The sequence below is a fragment of the Engystomops pustulosus genome, chromosome 7, assembly GCF_040894005.1.
Source record: "Engystomops pustulosus chromosome 7, aEngPut4.maternal, whole genome shotgun sequence".
Classification (NCBI taxonomy): Eukaryota; Metazoa; Chordata; class Amphibia; order Anura; family Leptodactylidae; genus Engystomops; species Engystomops pustulosus.
The window spans coordinates 69,433,490-69,451,385 of NC_092417.1; the positions used below are offsets into that span (position 1 = coordinate 69,433,490).

At 42.3% G+C, this 17,896-nt stretch overlaps 1 protein-coding gene across 1 annotated transcript; it reads right to left on the reverse strand.

Annotated features, from left to right (window-relative positions):
* Nucleotides 1–562: 562 nt before the first annotated feature.
* On the reverse strand, nt 563–8,659 carry UBR7 (ubiquitin protein ligase E3 component n-recognin 7). Its single transcript, XM_072116400.1, has 11 exons — nt 8,273–8,659; nt 5,867–6,000; nt 4,917–4,977; nt 4,261–4,356; nt 3,878–3,931; nt 3,607–3,712; nt 3,100–3,260; nt 2,588–2,755; nt 2,291–2,453; nt 1,506–1,567; nt 563–1,357 (listed from the first exon to the last, which is right to left on the reverse strand). The coding sequence occupies exons 1-11, from the start codon at nt 8,432–8,434 to the stop codon at nt 1,265–1,267; spliced, it is 1,260 nt and encodes a 419-aa protein (XP_071972501.1). The 5' UTR covers nt 8,435–8,659; the 3' UTR covers nt 563–1,264.
* Between the last annotated feature and the right edge of the window lie 9,237 nt (nt 8,660–17,896).

Sequence of the window (17,896 nt, forward strand, 5' to 3'; positions counted from 1 at the left end):
AAAGGGAACCTGTCACCACATTTGCACATATACCAGTGAGAGGTTCCTATAGAGCTCTATTAACTGACTGACACCTTTCTTTTAGCTAAAAATGGTTTCCTTACTTCCACATAAATCACCTTTTAGCTTATATTACATGGCATCAGAGGGGCGTGTCCTGCTATGCCGGCCCTTCCCATCTAATCCTCCCCATGCTTTATGCCTCCTTAATGGCCAAAGTTCATGTCATGTGATCAGAGTCATCTCAGGTCCTTTAGCGTCTTAATAATAGCAAACTGTATCCCATGCATGTATCTGACCACATGAAGTTACAGCAGCCTCCTACTCCTACTCCTTTCCATCCTCCATGGATGCTGCTGTGATTTCTTGTAAACGCATACATGGTGTACAGTTTGCTATTATTAAAAGGCTCAAGGACCTTGTAGAGGTGGTCATTTCATCACCAAATTTGTCACAGATTGTTTAATTTTCCTTTAGTTTTCAGTGATGGAAAGAAGAAATTGTTGTGCGTACAAACCCTTAGGATCAGCTTGCTTTCCCTTCAGTATAAGAAATAAGCAAATAAAAGTTTACTATTTTATTGTAATGATGCTTGTGAAGAAAACTTGAATACAAGATCAGCCATATAAAGATATAAAGGAGCACAAGCAGTGAGCAGGCTGGAATTCATTAAAACCACCTTGAGCAGCAAGGGCTGAGCTGATACAGCCAAGCCGACAAAGCTGCAGGAGTCTCCTGACTACAATGAGGGGGCCCTATCTCTACAAGAGAGAACACAAAGGTTTAGGGAAGCAACACCCTAAAAATAGGAAATGCCTTAATAGGTTAGGGAAAAAAAATTAACGCTACAGCACCGTTCACAACAACCCGATGTGTTGCTGCTAGGGGGGTAACGATGCAAAGGGCAAATTATGGAACTTTGGCTGAAGGGTTACAAAGAGCAACCAATGACTGATTGTAAAAGAAGCATATAGGGCTGTCCTACTATAGATACATACATTATAGTGATCGATTGGTCATAAATGCTGACTCTAGTGGAACAAACCACCAAATTACAAGTGTAGGGCACCCAGTCTAGATACAGTCAGTCACTTATCAATGTTCGACATCTCAAATTCTCCATTCTAGCATTAGGGTTAGCAGAGATGAGCATCTGCTTCTCTGTATAAAAAGAAAAAGGAAGTAAAGACTCAGACACATGACGTTGGGATAGAGGCTTGGTTACATCTGCCATGGTTTATAGAGCAGAATTTCAACTGTCCTGTTAACTGCAATAGTACTGCAGACCGTCCTGCCGTCTTCTTTTCCGAGAACGAAGATCTTCAAAGAATTTCTGAATGTCTTGGGTTTGGACAACCTATAGGGGGAAAGAAAGAAAAGAAAAGAAAAAAAAAAAAAAAAAAAAAAAAAGGAAGGAGCATAATAAATGACATGAAAGGAACAGGAGCAACGCTCGTATCTGAACACCTCAAAATGGAGCAGTGTTACATAAGGCACATCTTTACCTTTCCTTCGTCAGCAAATTTCTTTAGATAATCTTTTAGCTCTGTCTTCAGATCATTGTACTCTGGTTCAAAAAAGAAAAGAAAAAGTTTTAAATTAATAATTCAGATATCGAAAAATTAAAAACTAATGAGCCATGAGTGAATGGGGATGTCTATCATTTAGGACACTAAAATCTTGAACGGAGGAACTTCTCATTCTTTCACTTTTTTCCTCACCTCAGTGATTTTTCACTGAAGCCATTTGGGCATGCGATCGGTAACCAGCAGCCATTGTTTTGTATTGTTTTGGATAGACAATGAATGGAGCAGCATCCCGCATTTCTTGCCTGCTGCTCAATTCATTTGAAGTACAATGGACCCCTGTTCTCGAAATTAGTGATCACTGATCAGCAAGTTAACCTGTTGATATGGCTGGACAACCTCTAACCTTATCTTAGTCTTAATGACTAGGTGCTTTTTTATTTTTTGCATTTCCACCTTCAAAAATCTCTAACTTTTTTATTTTTCAAAATAAATAGCTGCGTGAGGGCTTGTAACAAATTGCACTTCCCAGTAGACGGCACAGAATATTAATGAGTGTTTTCCCACGAAGAAAAGTTAGGCCCTATCCACAATCTTCACCAATCTTTTTGAAGCCGCCGGCAAATGACGGGATAACAAGCTTGATTTCTTATGTGTTTAAACTGACACCCGTGTAATTGGGCCAGGCTCCTCCCGCTTCTGGTTAAATGGCATTTCAAAGTGGAATTCAGCACACTCCTGTACTGTAGACTCTGAACACTTACCGCTGATCAGCTCCACCTGCTGGACACGATTCATGGAGCTGAGAGCAGTCATCAGGGGGTCTCTGCTCTCTTGTGCCACTTCAGATTTCCCCTTATTCTCATAGGCCTGAACAGTATCGCATTCCTCCAGCAGGAATAGAACTTCTAGCTCAGTGTACATTTTCTGTAGAGCGCAGCACATGACAATATATAATTTCCAATGAATAGGACTTTTATCACAAACTATAATATGGCAATATATACAAGTCTAAAACATTTACACTACACATATAGGATACTCTTAAAGGTTCTGCATACCATACACTGGTCACAGCAACAAAGTTTACTACGCCAGTTGTTCGGCCAATAGGTGGCACCACTTTCTCTGGGTGTTTGGTGTTGTCGGTACTCTTTAAGTTTGCAGGGTTCAACTTCGGTTTTTTCATCAGTTTTAGCAGAGCTGGACATGTGACCATTTACAGGTTTCTAAAAGGATACAAATCTTATCAATAATTAAAAGCTTTTGAAAGAGGTATTCAATTAACACAATGTGATCACTGTATAATACTCGATGGAGTACATAACTGCTCAGAACAGTGAACAAGACTAGATCAGAACAGAGGAAAAAAAGAAAATCTAATCTGTGCCAATAACTAGACCTCACCTTACCCTGTAGAATAGGTATATCTTGGTTCGGAGGAAAAAAAAAAAAAACAAGTATACAGTAAATGTATAGTTCGTACTACCCTAGGATGCAGCAATGATACCCAGATGGAAATCTATATTTTTCCACTACAGGTAATGTACAGAAAAATTCTTAATTGTAGTACCTTTTCACAGCTGGTGGATGGGGTCTGTTCTTCCTTCACTTCCTTTTCCTCTTCAGTCTTTATACAAGGGCCATTCTGTGACTTGGTGGTTTCCTCGGAACAGTCCTCAACCTTTACCTCTTGATCGGCTTCTGCTGCGGTGATCTTGGTTACAATAGGGACTGTACAAAGCCACACAACTAATTAGTGCCGATTACATTTAAATATGTTTAAATTTGTTTTACATAATCATTTATTGTTCTTAACGCTCCAAAATTACTGCATGGAAAGTTACATGAGTAAATCATATCTGTTTTTGCAATGACCTCCCCATTATGACAGAAGTATGCAGGGGATGGGTCACCTATATAATTATAACTATGCAGAAATCTATATATTGTATCGACTCATTGCCACATGTGTGCATTACTCATTTATTTGGTTAAATTGTATAAATTGTAAAAATAAACCACAGCATAAAGCATGCATCCAGTCAACATATGAAAGCTGAATAACTTCCCTTCTTACCTCCAATCTTGTTGCTGTAAGCCCAGAGGAAGGAGCAGCGTTCCATGCAGCACTGACACACCATCTCCTGAAACTCCAAGTGTTCTGGAGGATCTGTGCCCAAATGCTGAAATACAAAAACAATTATAACCCATTACTTACAGCATCCTCTAGCTAGTGGACTCAAACCGCTTCCCCTATTTCACCAGAAGGCCACAGGGAACACTCTGCTGCTAAAACCTCCCTTAGTTAACAGTCTGTGGGTTTGTTTTCCGCATTTATACATACTTACCCTCCCATGAAACCAATCCTCACACACAATACACTGGATCATCTCATCTGGGGTCTACAAAAAAATAAAATAATTATTATAATAGAGCGCTGGGCAGTTAAATTAACCTTTCCAGAGAAGCACAACCTTTTTTTTTTTCCCCTCAAAATCAGGGACATTGATGTTAGTTCCACTGCGATGGGCAGACATAGTATCAGAGTCAAGAATTCATGGTTCTAGGTTCTGCTCCCCCCACTGCCCTCCAGGAGATATAGAAAGATGGGTGCAAGTGGCACCTTAGGGGTGGGGCCAACAATAGAGTCTGGAATTCATCCTTCCAGCAGCAAAGCAGATGGGGGCATAGGGCAAGCAGACAGGGAATTCTCCAATTCTCCCTCGCTCACCTCATCCTCAGGGTCAGGGTACGGTCTCTTGCAGGTGCAGTATAGGCCAAAGAAGTTATCATTGTATTTATTTCCTGCATTCAGATTCTCCTTCTCCTAAAGGCAAAAATAGCAAGTTGTAATAAAGAGGGAATTACAGGGTCGACATCCCCTTTCCACAATCTGCACTGTATGAATGGACCCTTAAAGTGAAACAAAAATTTGAAAGTGAATGGGATAAGATGCAAATTATTGAAAAATAGGAAAAGGAAAAAGAGGCTCAAACGGAAATTGGCCCCATCATATATATTTGGGACAAATTCTAGGTGCAGGTCCCACACCTATTGTTAGAGGTTTCATGACCTCAGACTCCCTAACTTCCATTTGTAAGACCGTATTTGACTTGAATAGAGGACATTTGGCCAAACACTAAAAATAGAAGAATTTGCTAGCAAGAAAATTAAGTTAAATAGACCTCTTTTCTCCAAAAAAACAAACAAAAAAAAAAAACACACACACACACACACACACACGAGACAGAAGCATGTAACTATAATACAATATAGACTATATAATAAGAAGGTTAACTATTATCTGCACTATTCATGTGTGAAAATAGACTTTAAAATTGATATGTGAATCCTCAAAATGAACGAGTAGAGACAAGTAATACGCACTGGGAATAATTTACACTCCATCTGCTTGAATTTGCCATTTCCACAGTCACATCGGAAGTTTCTGCAAAGATACAAGTATTATGTATCATCAGATATTGTATATTATAAGCTACAAACTACATTATATTTTTGGGGCTCTGTATATTTATATACAAGGGTATTCTATAATATACACAGATCTGCTGTATATGGTTTGTCAGGTTATTGTATACCATGTGTTGGTATGTGAGGCTTTGTAATGTGTAATACTCATTGTATAGAATGTGACCGTCCCCTTTCACAAGGACATGCACTTTATCTCAGTCATGTATTTCAGTGCTGTAAACACACCTTTTTGTCACAGTCGCTGGTCCATACAATATAAAATACAGTGTTACTGGTTTGCTCAGCCCCCCCAAATCCCTGGATACTACATGTTTATACAGAAGCACATGATGCACAGCACATATTTTAAATGTTCCTTTTGGTTTTTATGGGGTGTACGGTATGTAAATACAGGAGAGAATACAACATGCTCTAAATTTTATTGAAGTCTCGTTGACAGTAGTGATGGGTCCTTTGCGAATGAGGCAGAAAGAGACGGCTTTTTCAGGTGAACGGTTTGAGTCTGCTCCCTTCATTTAGCCTACAGCTCACTTAACCCCACCATGTCCCTATTTAATCCGATAAAATTGGGTTAAAAGTAGAGTGGAATGGGAAGTCTGGCTGGACTGAGGTCCCCTATTATATCAGTGGAGCATAATGATCCAGCTCACTAACAAGACCTGGACTTCCCATCACTAGTTCACAGTACATGGATGACTATATTGCCCATTGTAGTGAATATGGCGGTGCGCTCCCTGTATGAAAATGGTAGGGTATGGGTAGCACAAGGCCATTTTAATACATTTGTATATAAAAGGCCCAACACTTTATTATATGGGGTACACAGTTCAGACAACGATACAGACCTCTTGGTATAAAGCTCAAACAAATGGTGGCCCTCATGGCATTTGTAAGTACAGGCCAAGCAGATCCCAGCTGGTTCCTCAGTATTCGGAGTACATGTGTTACACGCATACAGCGCTTGTCTTTTTACATAACCCTGCAATACAATAGAAACAATACCATCAAGACAAAACAGCTGCTTACATATACAGGCAGTCCCCTACTGAAGAACACCCGACTTGCAAACGACCCCTAGATACAAACGGACCTCTGAATGTTGGTAATTTACTGTACTTTAGCCTTAGGCTTTAATAAACATCTGTAACAGTTATCACAGGTGTCTACAATAAAGCTTTATTGTTAATCCTGGTTCTTATGACAATCCAACATTTTTAAAATCCAATTGTCACAAAGACCCCAAATAAATCTTAAATCTTGGTACACCGCAGAGAGATGGGGGGGGCAGTCTTGGTACATGCAGAGAGATGGGGGGGGGGCAGTCTTGGTACATGCAGAGAGATGGGGGGGGGGCAGTCTTGGTACATGCAGAGAGATGGGGGGGGCAGTCTTGGTACATGCAGAGAGATGGGGGGGGGGCAGTCTTGGTACATGCAGAGAGATGGGGGGGGGGCAGTCTTGGTACATGCAGAGAGATGGGGGGGGGGCAGTCTTGGTACATGCAGAGAGATGGGGGGGGGGGCAGTCTTGGTACATGCAGAGAGATGGGGGGGGCAGTCTTGGTACATGCAGAGAGATGGGGGGGCAGTCTTGGTACATGCAGAGAGATGGGGGGGCAGTCTTGGTACATGCAGAGAGATGGGGGGGCAGTCTTGGTACATGCAGAGAGATGGGGGGGCAGTCTTGGTACATGCAGAGAGATGGGGGGGCAGTCTTGGTACATGCAGAGAGATGGGGGGGCAGTCTTGGTACATGCAGAGAGATGGGGGGGCAGTCTTGGTACATGCAGAGAGATGGGGGGGCAGTCTTGGTACATGCAGAGAGATGGGGGGGCAGTCTTGGTACATGCAGAGAGATGGGGGGGCAGTCTTGGTACATGCAGAGAGATGGGGGGGCAGTCTTGGTACATGCAGAGAGATGGGGGGGCAGTCTTGGTACATGCAGAGAGATGGGGGGGCAGTCTTGGTACATGCAGAGAGATGGGGGGGCAGTCTTGGTACATGCAGAGAGATGGGGGGGCAGTCTTGGTACATGCAGAGAGATGGGGGGGCAGTCTTGGTACATGCAGAGAGATGGGGGGGCAGTCTTGGTACATGCAGAGAGATGGGGGGGCAGTCTTGGTACATGCAGAGAGATGGGGGGGCAGTCTTGGTACATGCAGAGAGATGGGGGGGCAGTCTTGGTACATGCAGAGAGATGGGGGGGCAGTCTTGGTACATGCAGAGAGATGGGGGGGCAGTCTTGGTACATGCAGAGAGATGGGGGGGCAGTCTTGGTACATGCAGAGAGATGGGGGGGCAGTCTTGGTACATGCAGAGAGATGGGGGGCAGTCTTGGTACATGCAGAGAGATGGGGGGGCAGTCTTGGTACATGCAGAGAGATGGGGGGGCAGTCTTGGTACATGCAGAGAGATGGGGGGGCAGTCTTGGTACATGCAGAGAGATGGGGGGGCAGTCTTGGTACATGCAGAGAGATGGGGGGGCAGTCTTGGTACATGCAGAGAGATGGGGGGGCAGTCTTGGTACATGCAGAGAGATGGGGGGGCAGTCTTGGTACATGCAGAGAGATGGGGGGGCAGTCTTGGTACATGCAGAGAGATGGGGGGGCAGTCTTGGTACATGCAGAGAGATGGGGGGGCAGTCTTGGTACATGCAGAGAGATGGGGGGGCAGTCTTGGTACATGCAGAGAGATGGGGGGAGGTAGTCTTGGTACATGCAGAGAGATGGGGGGGGGTAGTCTTGGTACATGCAGAGAGATGGGGGGGGTAGTCTTGGTACATGCAGAGAGATGGGGGGGCAGTCTTGGTACATGCAGAGAGATGGGGGGGCAGTCTTGGTACATGCAGAGAGATGGGGGGGCAGTCTTGGTACATGCAGAGAGATGGGGGGAGGTAGTCTTGGTACATGCAGAGAGATGGGGGGGGTAGTCTTGGTACATGCAGAGAGATGGGGGGGTAGTCTTGGTACATGCAGAGAGATGGGGGGGCAGTCTTGGTACATGCAGAGAGATGGGGGGGCAGTCTTGGTACATGCAGAGAGATGGGGGGGCAGTCTTGGTACATGCAGAGAGATGGGGGGGCAGTCTTGGTACATGCAGAGAGATGGGGGGGCAGTCTTGGTACATGCAGAGAGATGGGGGGGAGTAGTCTTGGTACATGCAGAGAGATGGGGGGGAGTAGTCTTGGTACATGCAGAGAGATGGGGGGGGGCAGTCTGCTATAACAGTGGTGCAGCAGGCTCTTCCTCACACCTCCGGGTAGGAGCATTTCTCCGCATCACTCCCGCCCAGCACGGCGCAGGCCTCATCCTCCAGGGCGTCATCCTCCTCCAGGACATCCAGCAGGGACAGCACCGGCTCCTCCCCAGCGGCCTCTTCCGCGCTGCGCTTCTCCCCCTGCCCATTTGCCGCCATCAGTTCACTATAAAGGAGCAGAGCTGAGATTTCCGGTGCTGGCGGGCGGATGTCTGCAGGAGAAATACGCGGCCTCTGGAGGTGGAGGGCGGAAGCGTCGCTCTCTCACTCCCTTTACTATTGTGAGGCGCTCATTTGTCGTCATAGTAACCGATTGGGCGCCTCCATCCGTCCTTTCCAATAGGCGGAGCAATAATCTAGACGTAACTAATCAATCGTCGATGAGCGCCTAGTAACGTGACGAGGAGGCTCTGTAGAGAGGACCCGGGTCACGTGATGTACCTGCCCCCCCTATTCAAAATGCCGTATTGAGGGTGTCGCCTTCTAGTGACGCAATGTATCAGTGACAGCACGATCCAGCATGGAACTCAGCGCCGAACTAATCAGCAGGGATGGGTGCAGCCGCCCGTTCCGGGTGACATGTGAGAAGACTCTGCGCGGAGTAGTGGAAGGCCTGGAGCGGCTGCAGGGAGAGGTGTCCGCGGAGCTCACCCAGCTGGTGGAGAGGGAGAAGGGGGCAGGAGCCGCGCACAGCCCAGGTCTGCTCCCACATCATAGCCGGTCCATAGCTGTACCACTCCCAGGGAGTCTCCATCCCCATGGACAGTGGGCACCTCACTCACTGCCAGATGCTATGAAGACCTATGTGTCTCCATGGTTACAGACTACAAACACACCCTGCCTGCAGTCTGACTTCAGTAGATAATTTTAAAAAATTCTGCTGGGGGTATAAAGCCCAATTTCACATTGCTGTTGTCAGTCTGTGAACCATAGACGAAAAAACACTGCTGTGGATGGGACTCCATACATCATGACTACATACATGGTGTAACAAAAGGCTCCAATCCCTTCCGTGGTTAAAAGTGATGATAATGTCTTTTTTCAACTGTATAACCTATGTAACTATGAATATCTTTCCAAGTACACATCTGATCAAAAAACTAAACATATATGTGTCAAATAATTTTTAAAAATCTATCCAATGATGCCAAACTTGGCCCCCTGGGGATCGGGCAGTGGGGCTTTTTTTTTATTATTATTGCAGATGTAAATTCTCCGGCAAAAATTGCTTTAATCTAGGATTCAAGTCAATATCATTGACAGATGGTGCTGTAATCGCCCAAAATCAAAATGGGTAAAAAAGTTCAAAAATGGGGACCCCTGAAACAAATACAGAAATGTGAAAAATATTGCTTAAAAAAAATCTATACAATGATACTAATGTTGACCTGGTATTTTCACCCCCCGAAGGTGAGTTGGGTGGGATCTAACTTTTTATGTAGAAGCTACATTCAGCATAACCTGGGAACAACAATGTGACTGTAGTAGTTTTCTGTACTCTTTGGGGGCTTGTTTAGTCACAGCAGGAAAACTTAATTTAATCAAGTCTCCTCCCTTCTGAAGATGGGGATTAACCCCTGTCGCCGAAGCCACTTTTCACCTTCCTGACACGAGTATAACTTCTGACCGCTTTAAAGAAAACCTACCAACTGGGATCTAGGTATTAAGGTAAATCTGGTGGCAGGTTCAAGTAATGAATGACATGGGAGCCGTTTTAAGGGCTAATCCTTGAGTGGCCTGTAACTGTATAAATGTTTATTCACCTAATATCTGAAATAATGATAATATCTGAAAGCGGCTACTGGGGCATGGAGTAGCCGGAGCTGAAGCTACACCGCGTGGCTACTCCACGCCTTAGTACCCTCTTTGGATCCTCCTACTATGAGATCATCCGCGCTCTGCATAGACTCTCTAAGCAGAGCCGGCGGCTGCGCGTACTCTGCTGCGAAGCTATTAAGCATGCGCAGTATATACCTACCATCATGGATCTACCTATTAACATATGCAGGTGATTTTTAATTAGTTGTCTTGTGATATTTTGTACTTCAGGTTAGTTCAGGTGGTCTGTTTTGCATTTATTTATGAAAAAAACAGATATTCTGTTAATTTGGAAACATTTCCAAAATTCAAAATATTCTACTTTTTCCACACATAGTAATAAGAGCAAAACAAAAAGCTTGATAACGAACATTAACAAATTAAATTGAGGTTATGGTGGCACTTATCGATCTCTGCTGGGCCGGGTTTGAGTGCATCCACAATAGGTCCCAACACCAGAAAAGGACCAAGGTAGAGAAATGGCTATTACATAAACAAGTGTGGGCACGATCAAAACACGGTGTCAGAAATGAAATAAAATGCAGTTTTTAATTTCAAACAAAGTGTTAGTTTTCTTCTAAAATACAACAAACATTAAATACAGTTGAAATGAACAATGTAAACACATCTACATACGAATGATGTATAGACCCTAGTATGGACTTGATACGTCTTTTTTGTATATGCAATATCTAACTGACAGAAAGGTTAGTTTTTAACAATTAATGATAATATATAATACTTATCAACAATATGGCAGTATATATCGTAATTTCTTTAAAATGCGTAGATTTAGTTTGTCTTGTTCCGTGTACAAAATATCTCTCTCCGTGGGATCATATGTTGTACACAATGTAGATTCTATGTTTTTTATTTTTTATATTTTATAACATGTCCCAATTTTTCGACAAAAGGATAAGTCCTTAATTGATTCCTCTAGTGTAAACATCAATATATGGAATGGAAGGTAAAGATGAGAAATACGTAAAAAATCATGAAAAAATTTCGTAAAAAATTGCATGCATTAAAAATGAAAAAGTTAAAAGGTAAAGATTTTTCTGAGGATAAATTGGTATCCAGGAGGTTTTAAAATTGCACAGAGTGTAGGGCCCTACACCTGTTCGGACTCTTACATATCTTTTATAATGATACTTGAAGTTTGAGCACTCACGATTGGTTGGTCTTATGTGGCTATCTTCGTGTCCGTATTTCTGTTTCTAATTAGCGGAGATGTCTGGAGACGTTCTGTATTGGACACGAAGATAGCCACATAAGACCAACCAATCGTGAGTGCTCAAACTTCAAGTATCATTATAAAAGATATGTAAGAGTCCGAACAGGTGTAGGGCCCTACACTCTGTGCAATTTTAAAACCTCCTGGATACCAATTTATCCTCAGAAAAATCTTTACCTTTTAACTTTTTCATTTTTAATGCATGCAATTTTTTACGAAATTTTTTCATGATTTTTTACGTATTTCTCATCTTTACCTTCCATTCCATATATTGATGTTTACACTAGAGGAATCAATTAAGGACTTATCCTTTTGTCGAAAAATTGGGACATGTTATAAAATATAAAAAATAAAAAACATAGAATCTACATTGTGTACAACATATGATCCCACGGAGAGAGATATTTTGTACACGGAACAAGACAAACTAAATCTACGCATTTTAAAGAAATTACGATATATACTGCCATATTGTTGATAAGTATTATATATTATCATTAATTGTTAAAAACTAACCTTTCTGTCAGTTAGATATTGCATATACAAAAAAGACGTATCAAGTCCATACTAGGGTCTATACATCATTCGTATGTAGATGTGTTTACATTGTTCATTTCAACTGTATTTAATGTTTGTTGTATTTTAGAAGAAAACTAACACTTTGTTTGAAATTAAAAACTGCATTTTATTTCATTTCTGACACCGTGTTTTGATCGTGCCCACACTTGTTTATGTAATGAACATTAACAAATGTCTGGTTTATATCTCCATGTTTTTGTTTTTTTTTTGCGTCCTCTCATTTTTGTAAGATGTTATGGGGCTTTGAACTTTAGGTGCGATTTTTCACATTTTCATAAAAAACACAAAATCCTGCTACTGAGGGACCTGCTGAGATTTCAAGTCACTTTGAGGCCGCAGTCACACGTACCGCTAGTCGTCCGTTCATAACGCGACGCTAGCGCACAGGGGGCGGTCTTCGGCCCGAACAAACATTATCAATCACATGCATTTCCCTGGAAATACATGTGCGTTCGGGCTGAGGACCTCCCCCTGTGCGCTAGCGTCGCGTTATGACGGACGCCTAGCAGTACGTGTGACCGCGGCCTGAGAGGCCTAAATAAAAGTAAAACCCCATAAATTGTCCCATTATAGAAAATATACCCCTCAACTTGTATAAAGCAACTTTTTGAAGTATGTTAACCCTTTAATTGTTTTTCGGGGGTTAAAACTAAATCATGTGCAATTTTGAAATTTTAACTTTTAGGGCTAAATAAATGTTTTTCTAAATATTTACACATTCTTAGTGGATAAAATACCAAAAAGCTCCACAAAGTTTGATACCTAATCTTTCTGAGTATAACAATATCCCATATGTGGTGGTAATCTGTTGTATGGGCACACGCCAGGGCATTGAAGGGAAGGCGCGCCATTCAGAGCAGGTTTTCATTGTCACTTTTTAATGCCTATACAATCCTTTATTATTTTGGCAGTTTGGACATATTGGGGCTTATTCACTTCAGAAACCCCTTACATGCTAATGCTTCTAAGGGGTTAACACCCACAATCATAGGAATCTCTGATCGCAGGTGTTACCGGTGGGTTTTAGTTGTAATATATAGCTGACAACCGCAGCTTCTTCCACGGGACGTGGAGAAAGTCCTTGCCGATTATGACATACAACTACTTCAAATGTCAAGAAGGGGGTAAGTGCTCAAATTTGGTAACATTGGATAGCTTGTAGAAAAATATTGTGTTCTTCTATTTTCAGAATTTTGGATCTAATTTTTATCAAAATTTCACCTTTTTTCAGTGTTTTTTTTTTTGTATACACATTTTGATTTTTGCAGCTCCAACTGTCACCAAAATTGAAAAATCAATGCAATTTTTCCTGTGGAATCCAAATCTGCAATAAAAAAAAATGGTTCCCATTTAAGATCAAGTTGAATTTGGTATAATTGGATAGATTTTTGAAAAATATTTGACAAATATATTTTTAGTTTTTCGATCCATTGTGATTTTTTTTTACTTTGTAAGATATACCACTGTTCTGATCTTTTTGTTACATCCTGTATTACCTAAGGCAGTGGTGGCGAACCTATGGCACTGGTGCCAGAGATGGCACTCGGAGACCTCTCTTTGGGCACACGGGCTGTCTCCCAGTCACAGAGTTTGCCTGACATGACACCTTCCTGCTGTCTCAGGCAGTCCAAGTAGTGACCCATCCTGTGCTGCTTGGCCTGTCTGAAGAGTGAGGAGGTGTGGACATGGTCGGATTGGTGCTCAAAGATTCTGGTAGTAATAAGTTTGTTAATGCCTAAATTGCCGTGTTGGCACTTTGGGAAAAGCTAGTGTGTTTTGAGTCTCATTTTGGGCACTCGATCTCTAAAAGGTTCGCCATCACTGACCTAAGGGGTTCTTGCAGCCCCCAGCGCAAACGCAATGTTAACACATTGTAAAAGCAATTCAAATGGAACGTGTGAATGTGGCCTGTAATAGATGCCTCTACACGGATCCCAAACCTTCCCAAAGAACTTTGTAGCAAAACGCTAATCACCTAGTTTACTGTTGTGACGTCATTTTATGTCTGGTCAAAGAGAACCACTGCACAAGTGTTTGCCTTCTGGGTGTAGTGAATGGCATTAAAAGACATCTACCACCAGGATGAAGGATTGTAAACCAAGCACACTTACATGCTGGCGTGTGCCCCCTCTGGCAGGATATGCTTTTCTTTAATCTTCCTTTGACCTTGTTTTTAAGAAAAGAAAGCTTTAAAATTATGTAAATGAGACTGAGGGCCTTCATTAAAACCTATGGAGCCAGGAGCCCCTCAGGATCAATTGCATAATGTTAAAAGCCTTGTTTTATAAAAAACAAGATAATACGAAGCTTAAAGAAGAGCAGATCCTGGCACAGGGGGACATACTCACCGGTCACTTTATTAGGTACACCATGCTAGTAACGGGTTGGACCCCCTTTTGCCTTCAGAACTGCCTCAATTCTTCGTGGCATAGATTCAACAAGGTGCTGGAAGCATTCCTCAGAGATTTTGGTCCATATTGACATGATGGCATCACACAGTTGCCCCAGATTTGTCGGCTGCACATCCATGATGCGAATCTCCCGTTCCACCACATCCCAAAGATGCTCTATTGGATTGAGATCTGGTGACTGTGGAGGCCATTTGAGTACAGCGAACTCATTGTCATGTTCAAGAAACCAGTCTGAGATGATTCCAGCTTTATGACATGGCGCATTATCCTGCTGAAAGTAGCCATCAGATGTTACAGGGTACATTGTGATCATAAAGGGATGGACATGGTCAGCAACAATACTCAGGTAGGCTGTGGCGTTGCAACGATGCTCAATTGGTACCAAGGGGCCCGAAGTGTGCCAAGAAAATATTCCCCACACCATGACACCACCACCACCAGCCTGAACCGTTGATACAAGGCAGGATGGATCCATGCTTTCATGTTGTTGACGCCAAATTCTGACCCTACCATCCGAATGTCGCAGCAGAAATCGAGACTCATCAGACCAGGCAACGTTTTTCCAATCTTCTACTGTCCAATTTCGATGAGCTTGTGCAAATTGTAGCCTCAGTTTCCTGTTCTTAGCTGAAAGGAGTGGCACCCGGTGTGCAGATGCTGTAGCCCATCTGCCTCAAAGTTCGACGTACTGTGCGTTCAGAGATGCTCTTCTGCCTACCTTGGTTGTAACGGGTGGCGATTTGAGTCACTGTTGCCTTTCTATCAGCTCGAACCAGTCTGCCCATTCTCCTTTGACCTCTGGCATCAACAAGGCATTTCCGCCCACAGAACTGCCGCTCACTGGATGTTTTTTCTTTTTCGGACCATTCTCTGTAAACCCTAGAGATGGTTGTGTGTGAAAATCCCAGTAGATCAGCAGTTTCTGAAATACTCAGACCAGCCCTTCTGGCACCAACAACCATGCCACGTTCAAAGGCACTCACATCACCTTTCTTCCCCATACTGATGCTCGGTTTGAACTGCAGGAGATTGTCTTGACCATGTCTACATGCCTAAATGCACTGAGTTGCCGCCATGTGATTGGCTGATTAGAAATTAAGTGTTAATGAGCAGTTGGACAGGTGTACCTAATAAAGTGGCCGGTGAGTGTACATCAGCATGCCAGTGTGCTTAATTTACAATCCTTCATCCTGGTGGTAGGTTTCCTTTACGGCACCTGCACAGTGGTTCTCTTCTGCCAGCCGGTCAACTGGAGTATGGATGAGCCAAATCCCATGAGCACAGTTGCAAAATTTGCCAGGTGGCGGAGTGTGGAAGAGCCAACTAGGTAATAACCATGTAGCTACACAGTTCTTTTCTTCAGGGTGATGCTTAGTCTGAGCAGGTATAAGGAAATGTATGAGATAAGTGTAGGGACATCTCTTTCACTATGCTGGTAGCACTGTATAGTTGGGAGAAGGGTTTGTAGGAATTCGGGAAGAACTCACTGGGAGATGGACAGTTGTAAGGGAAAAAAAAGAGTGCTCTTACTCTTCTTTGGCTCCTGATTCAAACACTTAGCAGATGGGGTTGGAATTGTCATCATTCCAGGGGCCACTATGGCCAAACATACAGATTCACATGGGTCAGTGATGGTTGGAAGCCGTGATGCTGGAATAGGGCAGGTATTTTTCCTCCTGTCTGCTCCTGTCCCAGAAAAAATGCAACTTTTATTTTTCTTTATGTAGATGAGGAAGAGGATGATGAAGAGGAAGATGGTGATGATAACGATGCTGTCAACTCAAAGAATGGATCCAGTTCTAGCAGCCCACCAACAAAGCGAACAAAGACCCGGCAGAACTAGTCATTACTTTGTAGGAAGCTCACTTTTTGGTGTCCGTGGACTGTTTGCAGCAGGCCTCCATTTACAGCCAGGGGAGACTAACGAAGACCCCCAAGAAACATGCAAATTTCACACTGCTTATGACTGTGGATCCAATATCCTTTGTGTGCTCTTTGTTTCTTGTATCGCTATAATAGTGACTTTTTTATATAAAGTTTGTGTTGGAGGTGAAATTAATAAAAGCAATGTTATATACCCAGCCAATGAAAAAATTACAGATGAGGAGAGTTGCTCAGATCTAATGCTTAATACCTAAAGGGTCAGACTCTTTTGGTATTCACTTCCTGGTTTATGCGGCACATTGTGCGCCTGCTTTTTTTTTTTTTTTTTTTGTGCTTTCTGCTGGTGAGATGTATCTTGGTGGTTTTTCCTTTCAACTTTTTAAAAACATGCCTGGTAGGAGGTCTCCGTTGAATTTGCTCCAAAATCACATGATAACATAATTAACTCCTTAAGGACGCAGCCATTTTGTAGCTTAAGGCTCGGCGACTTGCGTCGCTTTATATGGTTATAACTTTTGAACACTGTTACTTATCAAAACGATTCTGAGATTGTTTTTTGAAAAAAATTTATGATTTTTGAAAAATTTGCCATTTTCGAAATTCTAAATCATTGCGTTTTCAGGCAGATAGATTTACCACCTAAATAAGTTGCTGAATAACATTTCCCATTTGTCTACTTTACATTTTCATAATTTCTGAAATGTCTGGATAATTTATTTTGATATCACGCGGCTTACAAATAGAATATCCCCTATACAACCAATCCATTTTCAAATCTGCACCCCCTCAAGCTATCAGAACCAGCTTTTACGAAGATTGTTAACCCCTTGAGATCTTCATAGTAATTGAATCAAAATGGAGGTGAAATTTAGAATGGTCATATTGTGCCCTTATACATTCATTTAGCACTAAAATTTACACATTTCCAAAATATAAAAAGAGAAAACCCACCATATGACTTGTTCTATAATTTCTCCTGAGTACAAAGACCCCCCACATGTGGCCATTACGTGTTTTATGGGCGCACAGCGAGGTGCAGAAGGGAAGGAGCGCCCTGCAGCTGCCAGGATTTTAGTTTCGTCATTTGTCCCTTTTGAAGGCAATAAAATTTTCGCTTTTTCGTTATTGGGACCATGTGACAGCATTTTTTTTTTTTGAAGGATGAGATGCTTTTTCCAATGTTACCATTTTGGGGTTTGTATCCACTATTGTTGAAAATTTAGGAACTTTTTTTGAGGGCAGGAGTAGAAAAGCATCAATTATGTACTGGATTTTTTCCTTTTTTTTTTTTTTGGTGTTCACCGTATAGACTAATAATCATGTTATCTTTATTCTATGGGTCGATACGATTACGGGGATACCAGACTTGAATCTATTTTCTTATGTTTTACTAAATTTGTCAAACAAAACCCTAATGTGGGGAAAAATCTATCATTTATGTATTGCCGTCTTCCAAGTGGCAGAACATTGTTACTTTTTTGGCTACGGAGCTGGTTGATGGCTTGTTTTTTGCGGGACATGTTGTACTTTGCAACAGTATCATGTCGGAGTACATATGGTTTTTTGATCACTTTTTTAATAGCATTTTTTGTGGGATTAAATAGGTAAAAATCATAATTTTTGGAGGGTTTATAACAGGTTTTTTTACGGCGTTTATCGTAGGGGTTCAATAATTTTTTACTTTTATTCTACGGG

Excerpts from the sequence above, each read along its gene's own strand:
- UBR7 (XM_072116400.1), bottom strand. The coding sequence starts at position 8,434 with ATGGCGGCAAATGGGCAGGGGGAGAAGCGCAGCGCGGAAGAGGCCGCT. Across the intron at positions 4,978-5,866 it reads TTTGAGCTTTATACCAAGAG|AAACTTCCGATGTGACTGTG; the intron begins GTCTGTATCGTT and ends GTATCTTTGCAG. Across the intron at positions 2,756-3,099 it reads CATCCACCAGCTGTGAAAAG|AAACCTGTAAATGGTCACAT; the intron begins GTACTACAATTA and ends GTATCCTTTTAG.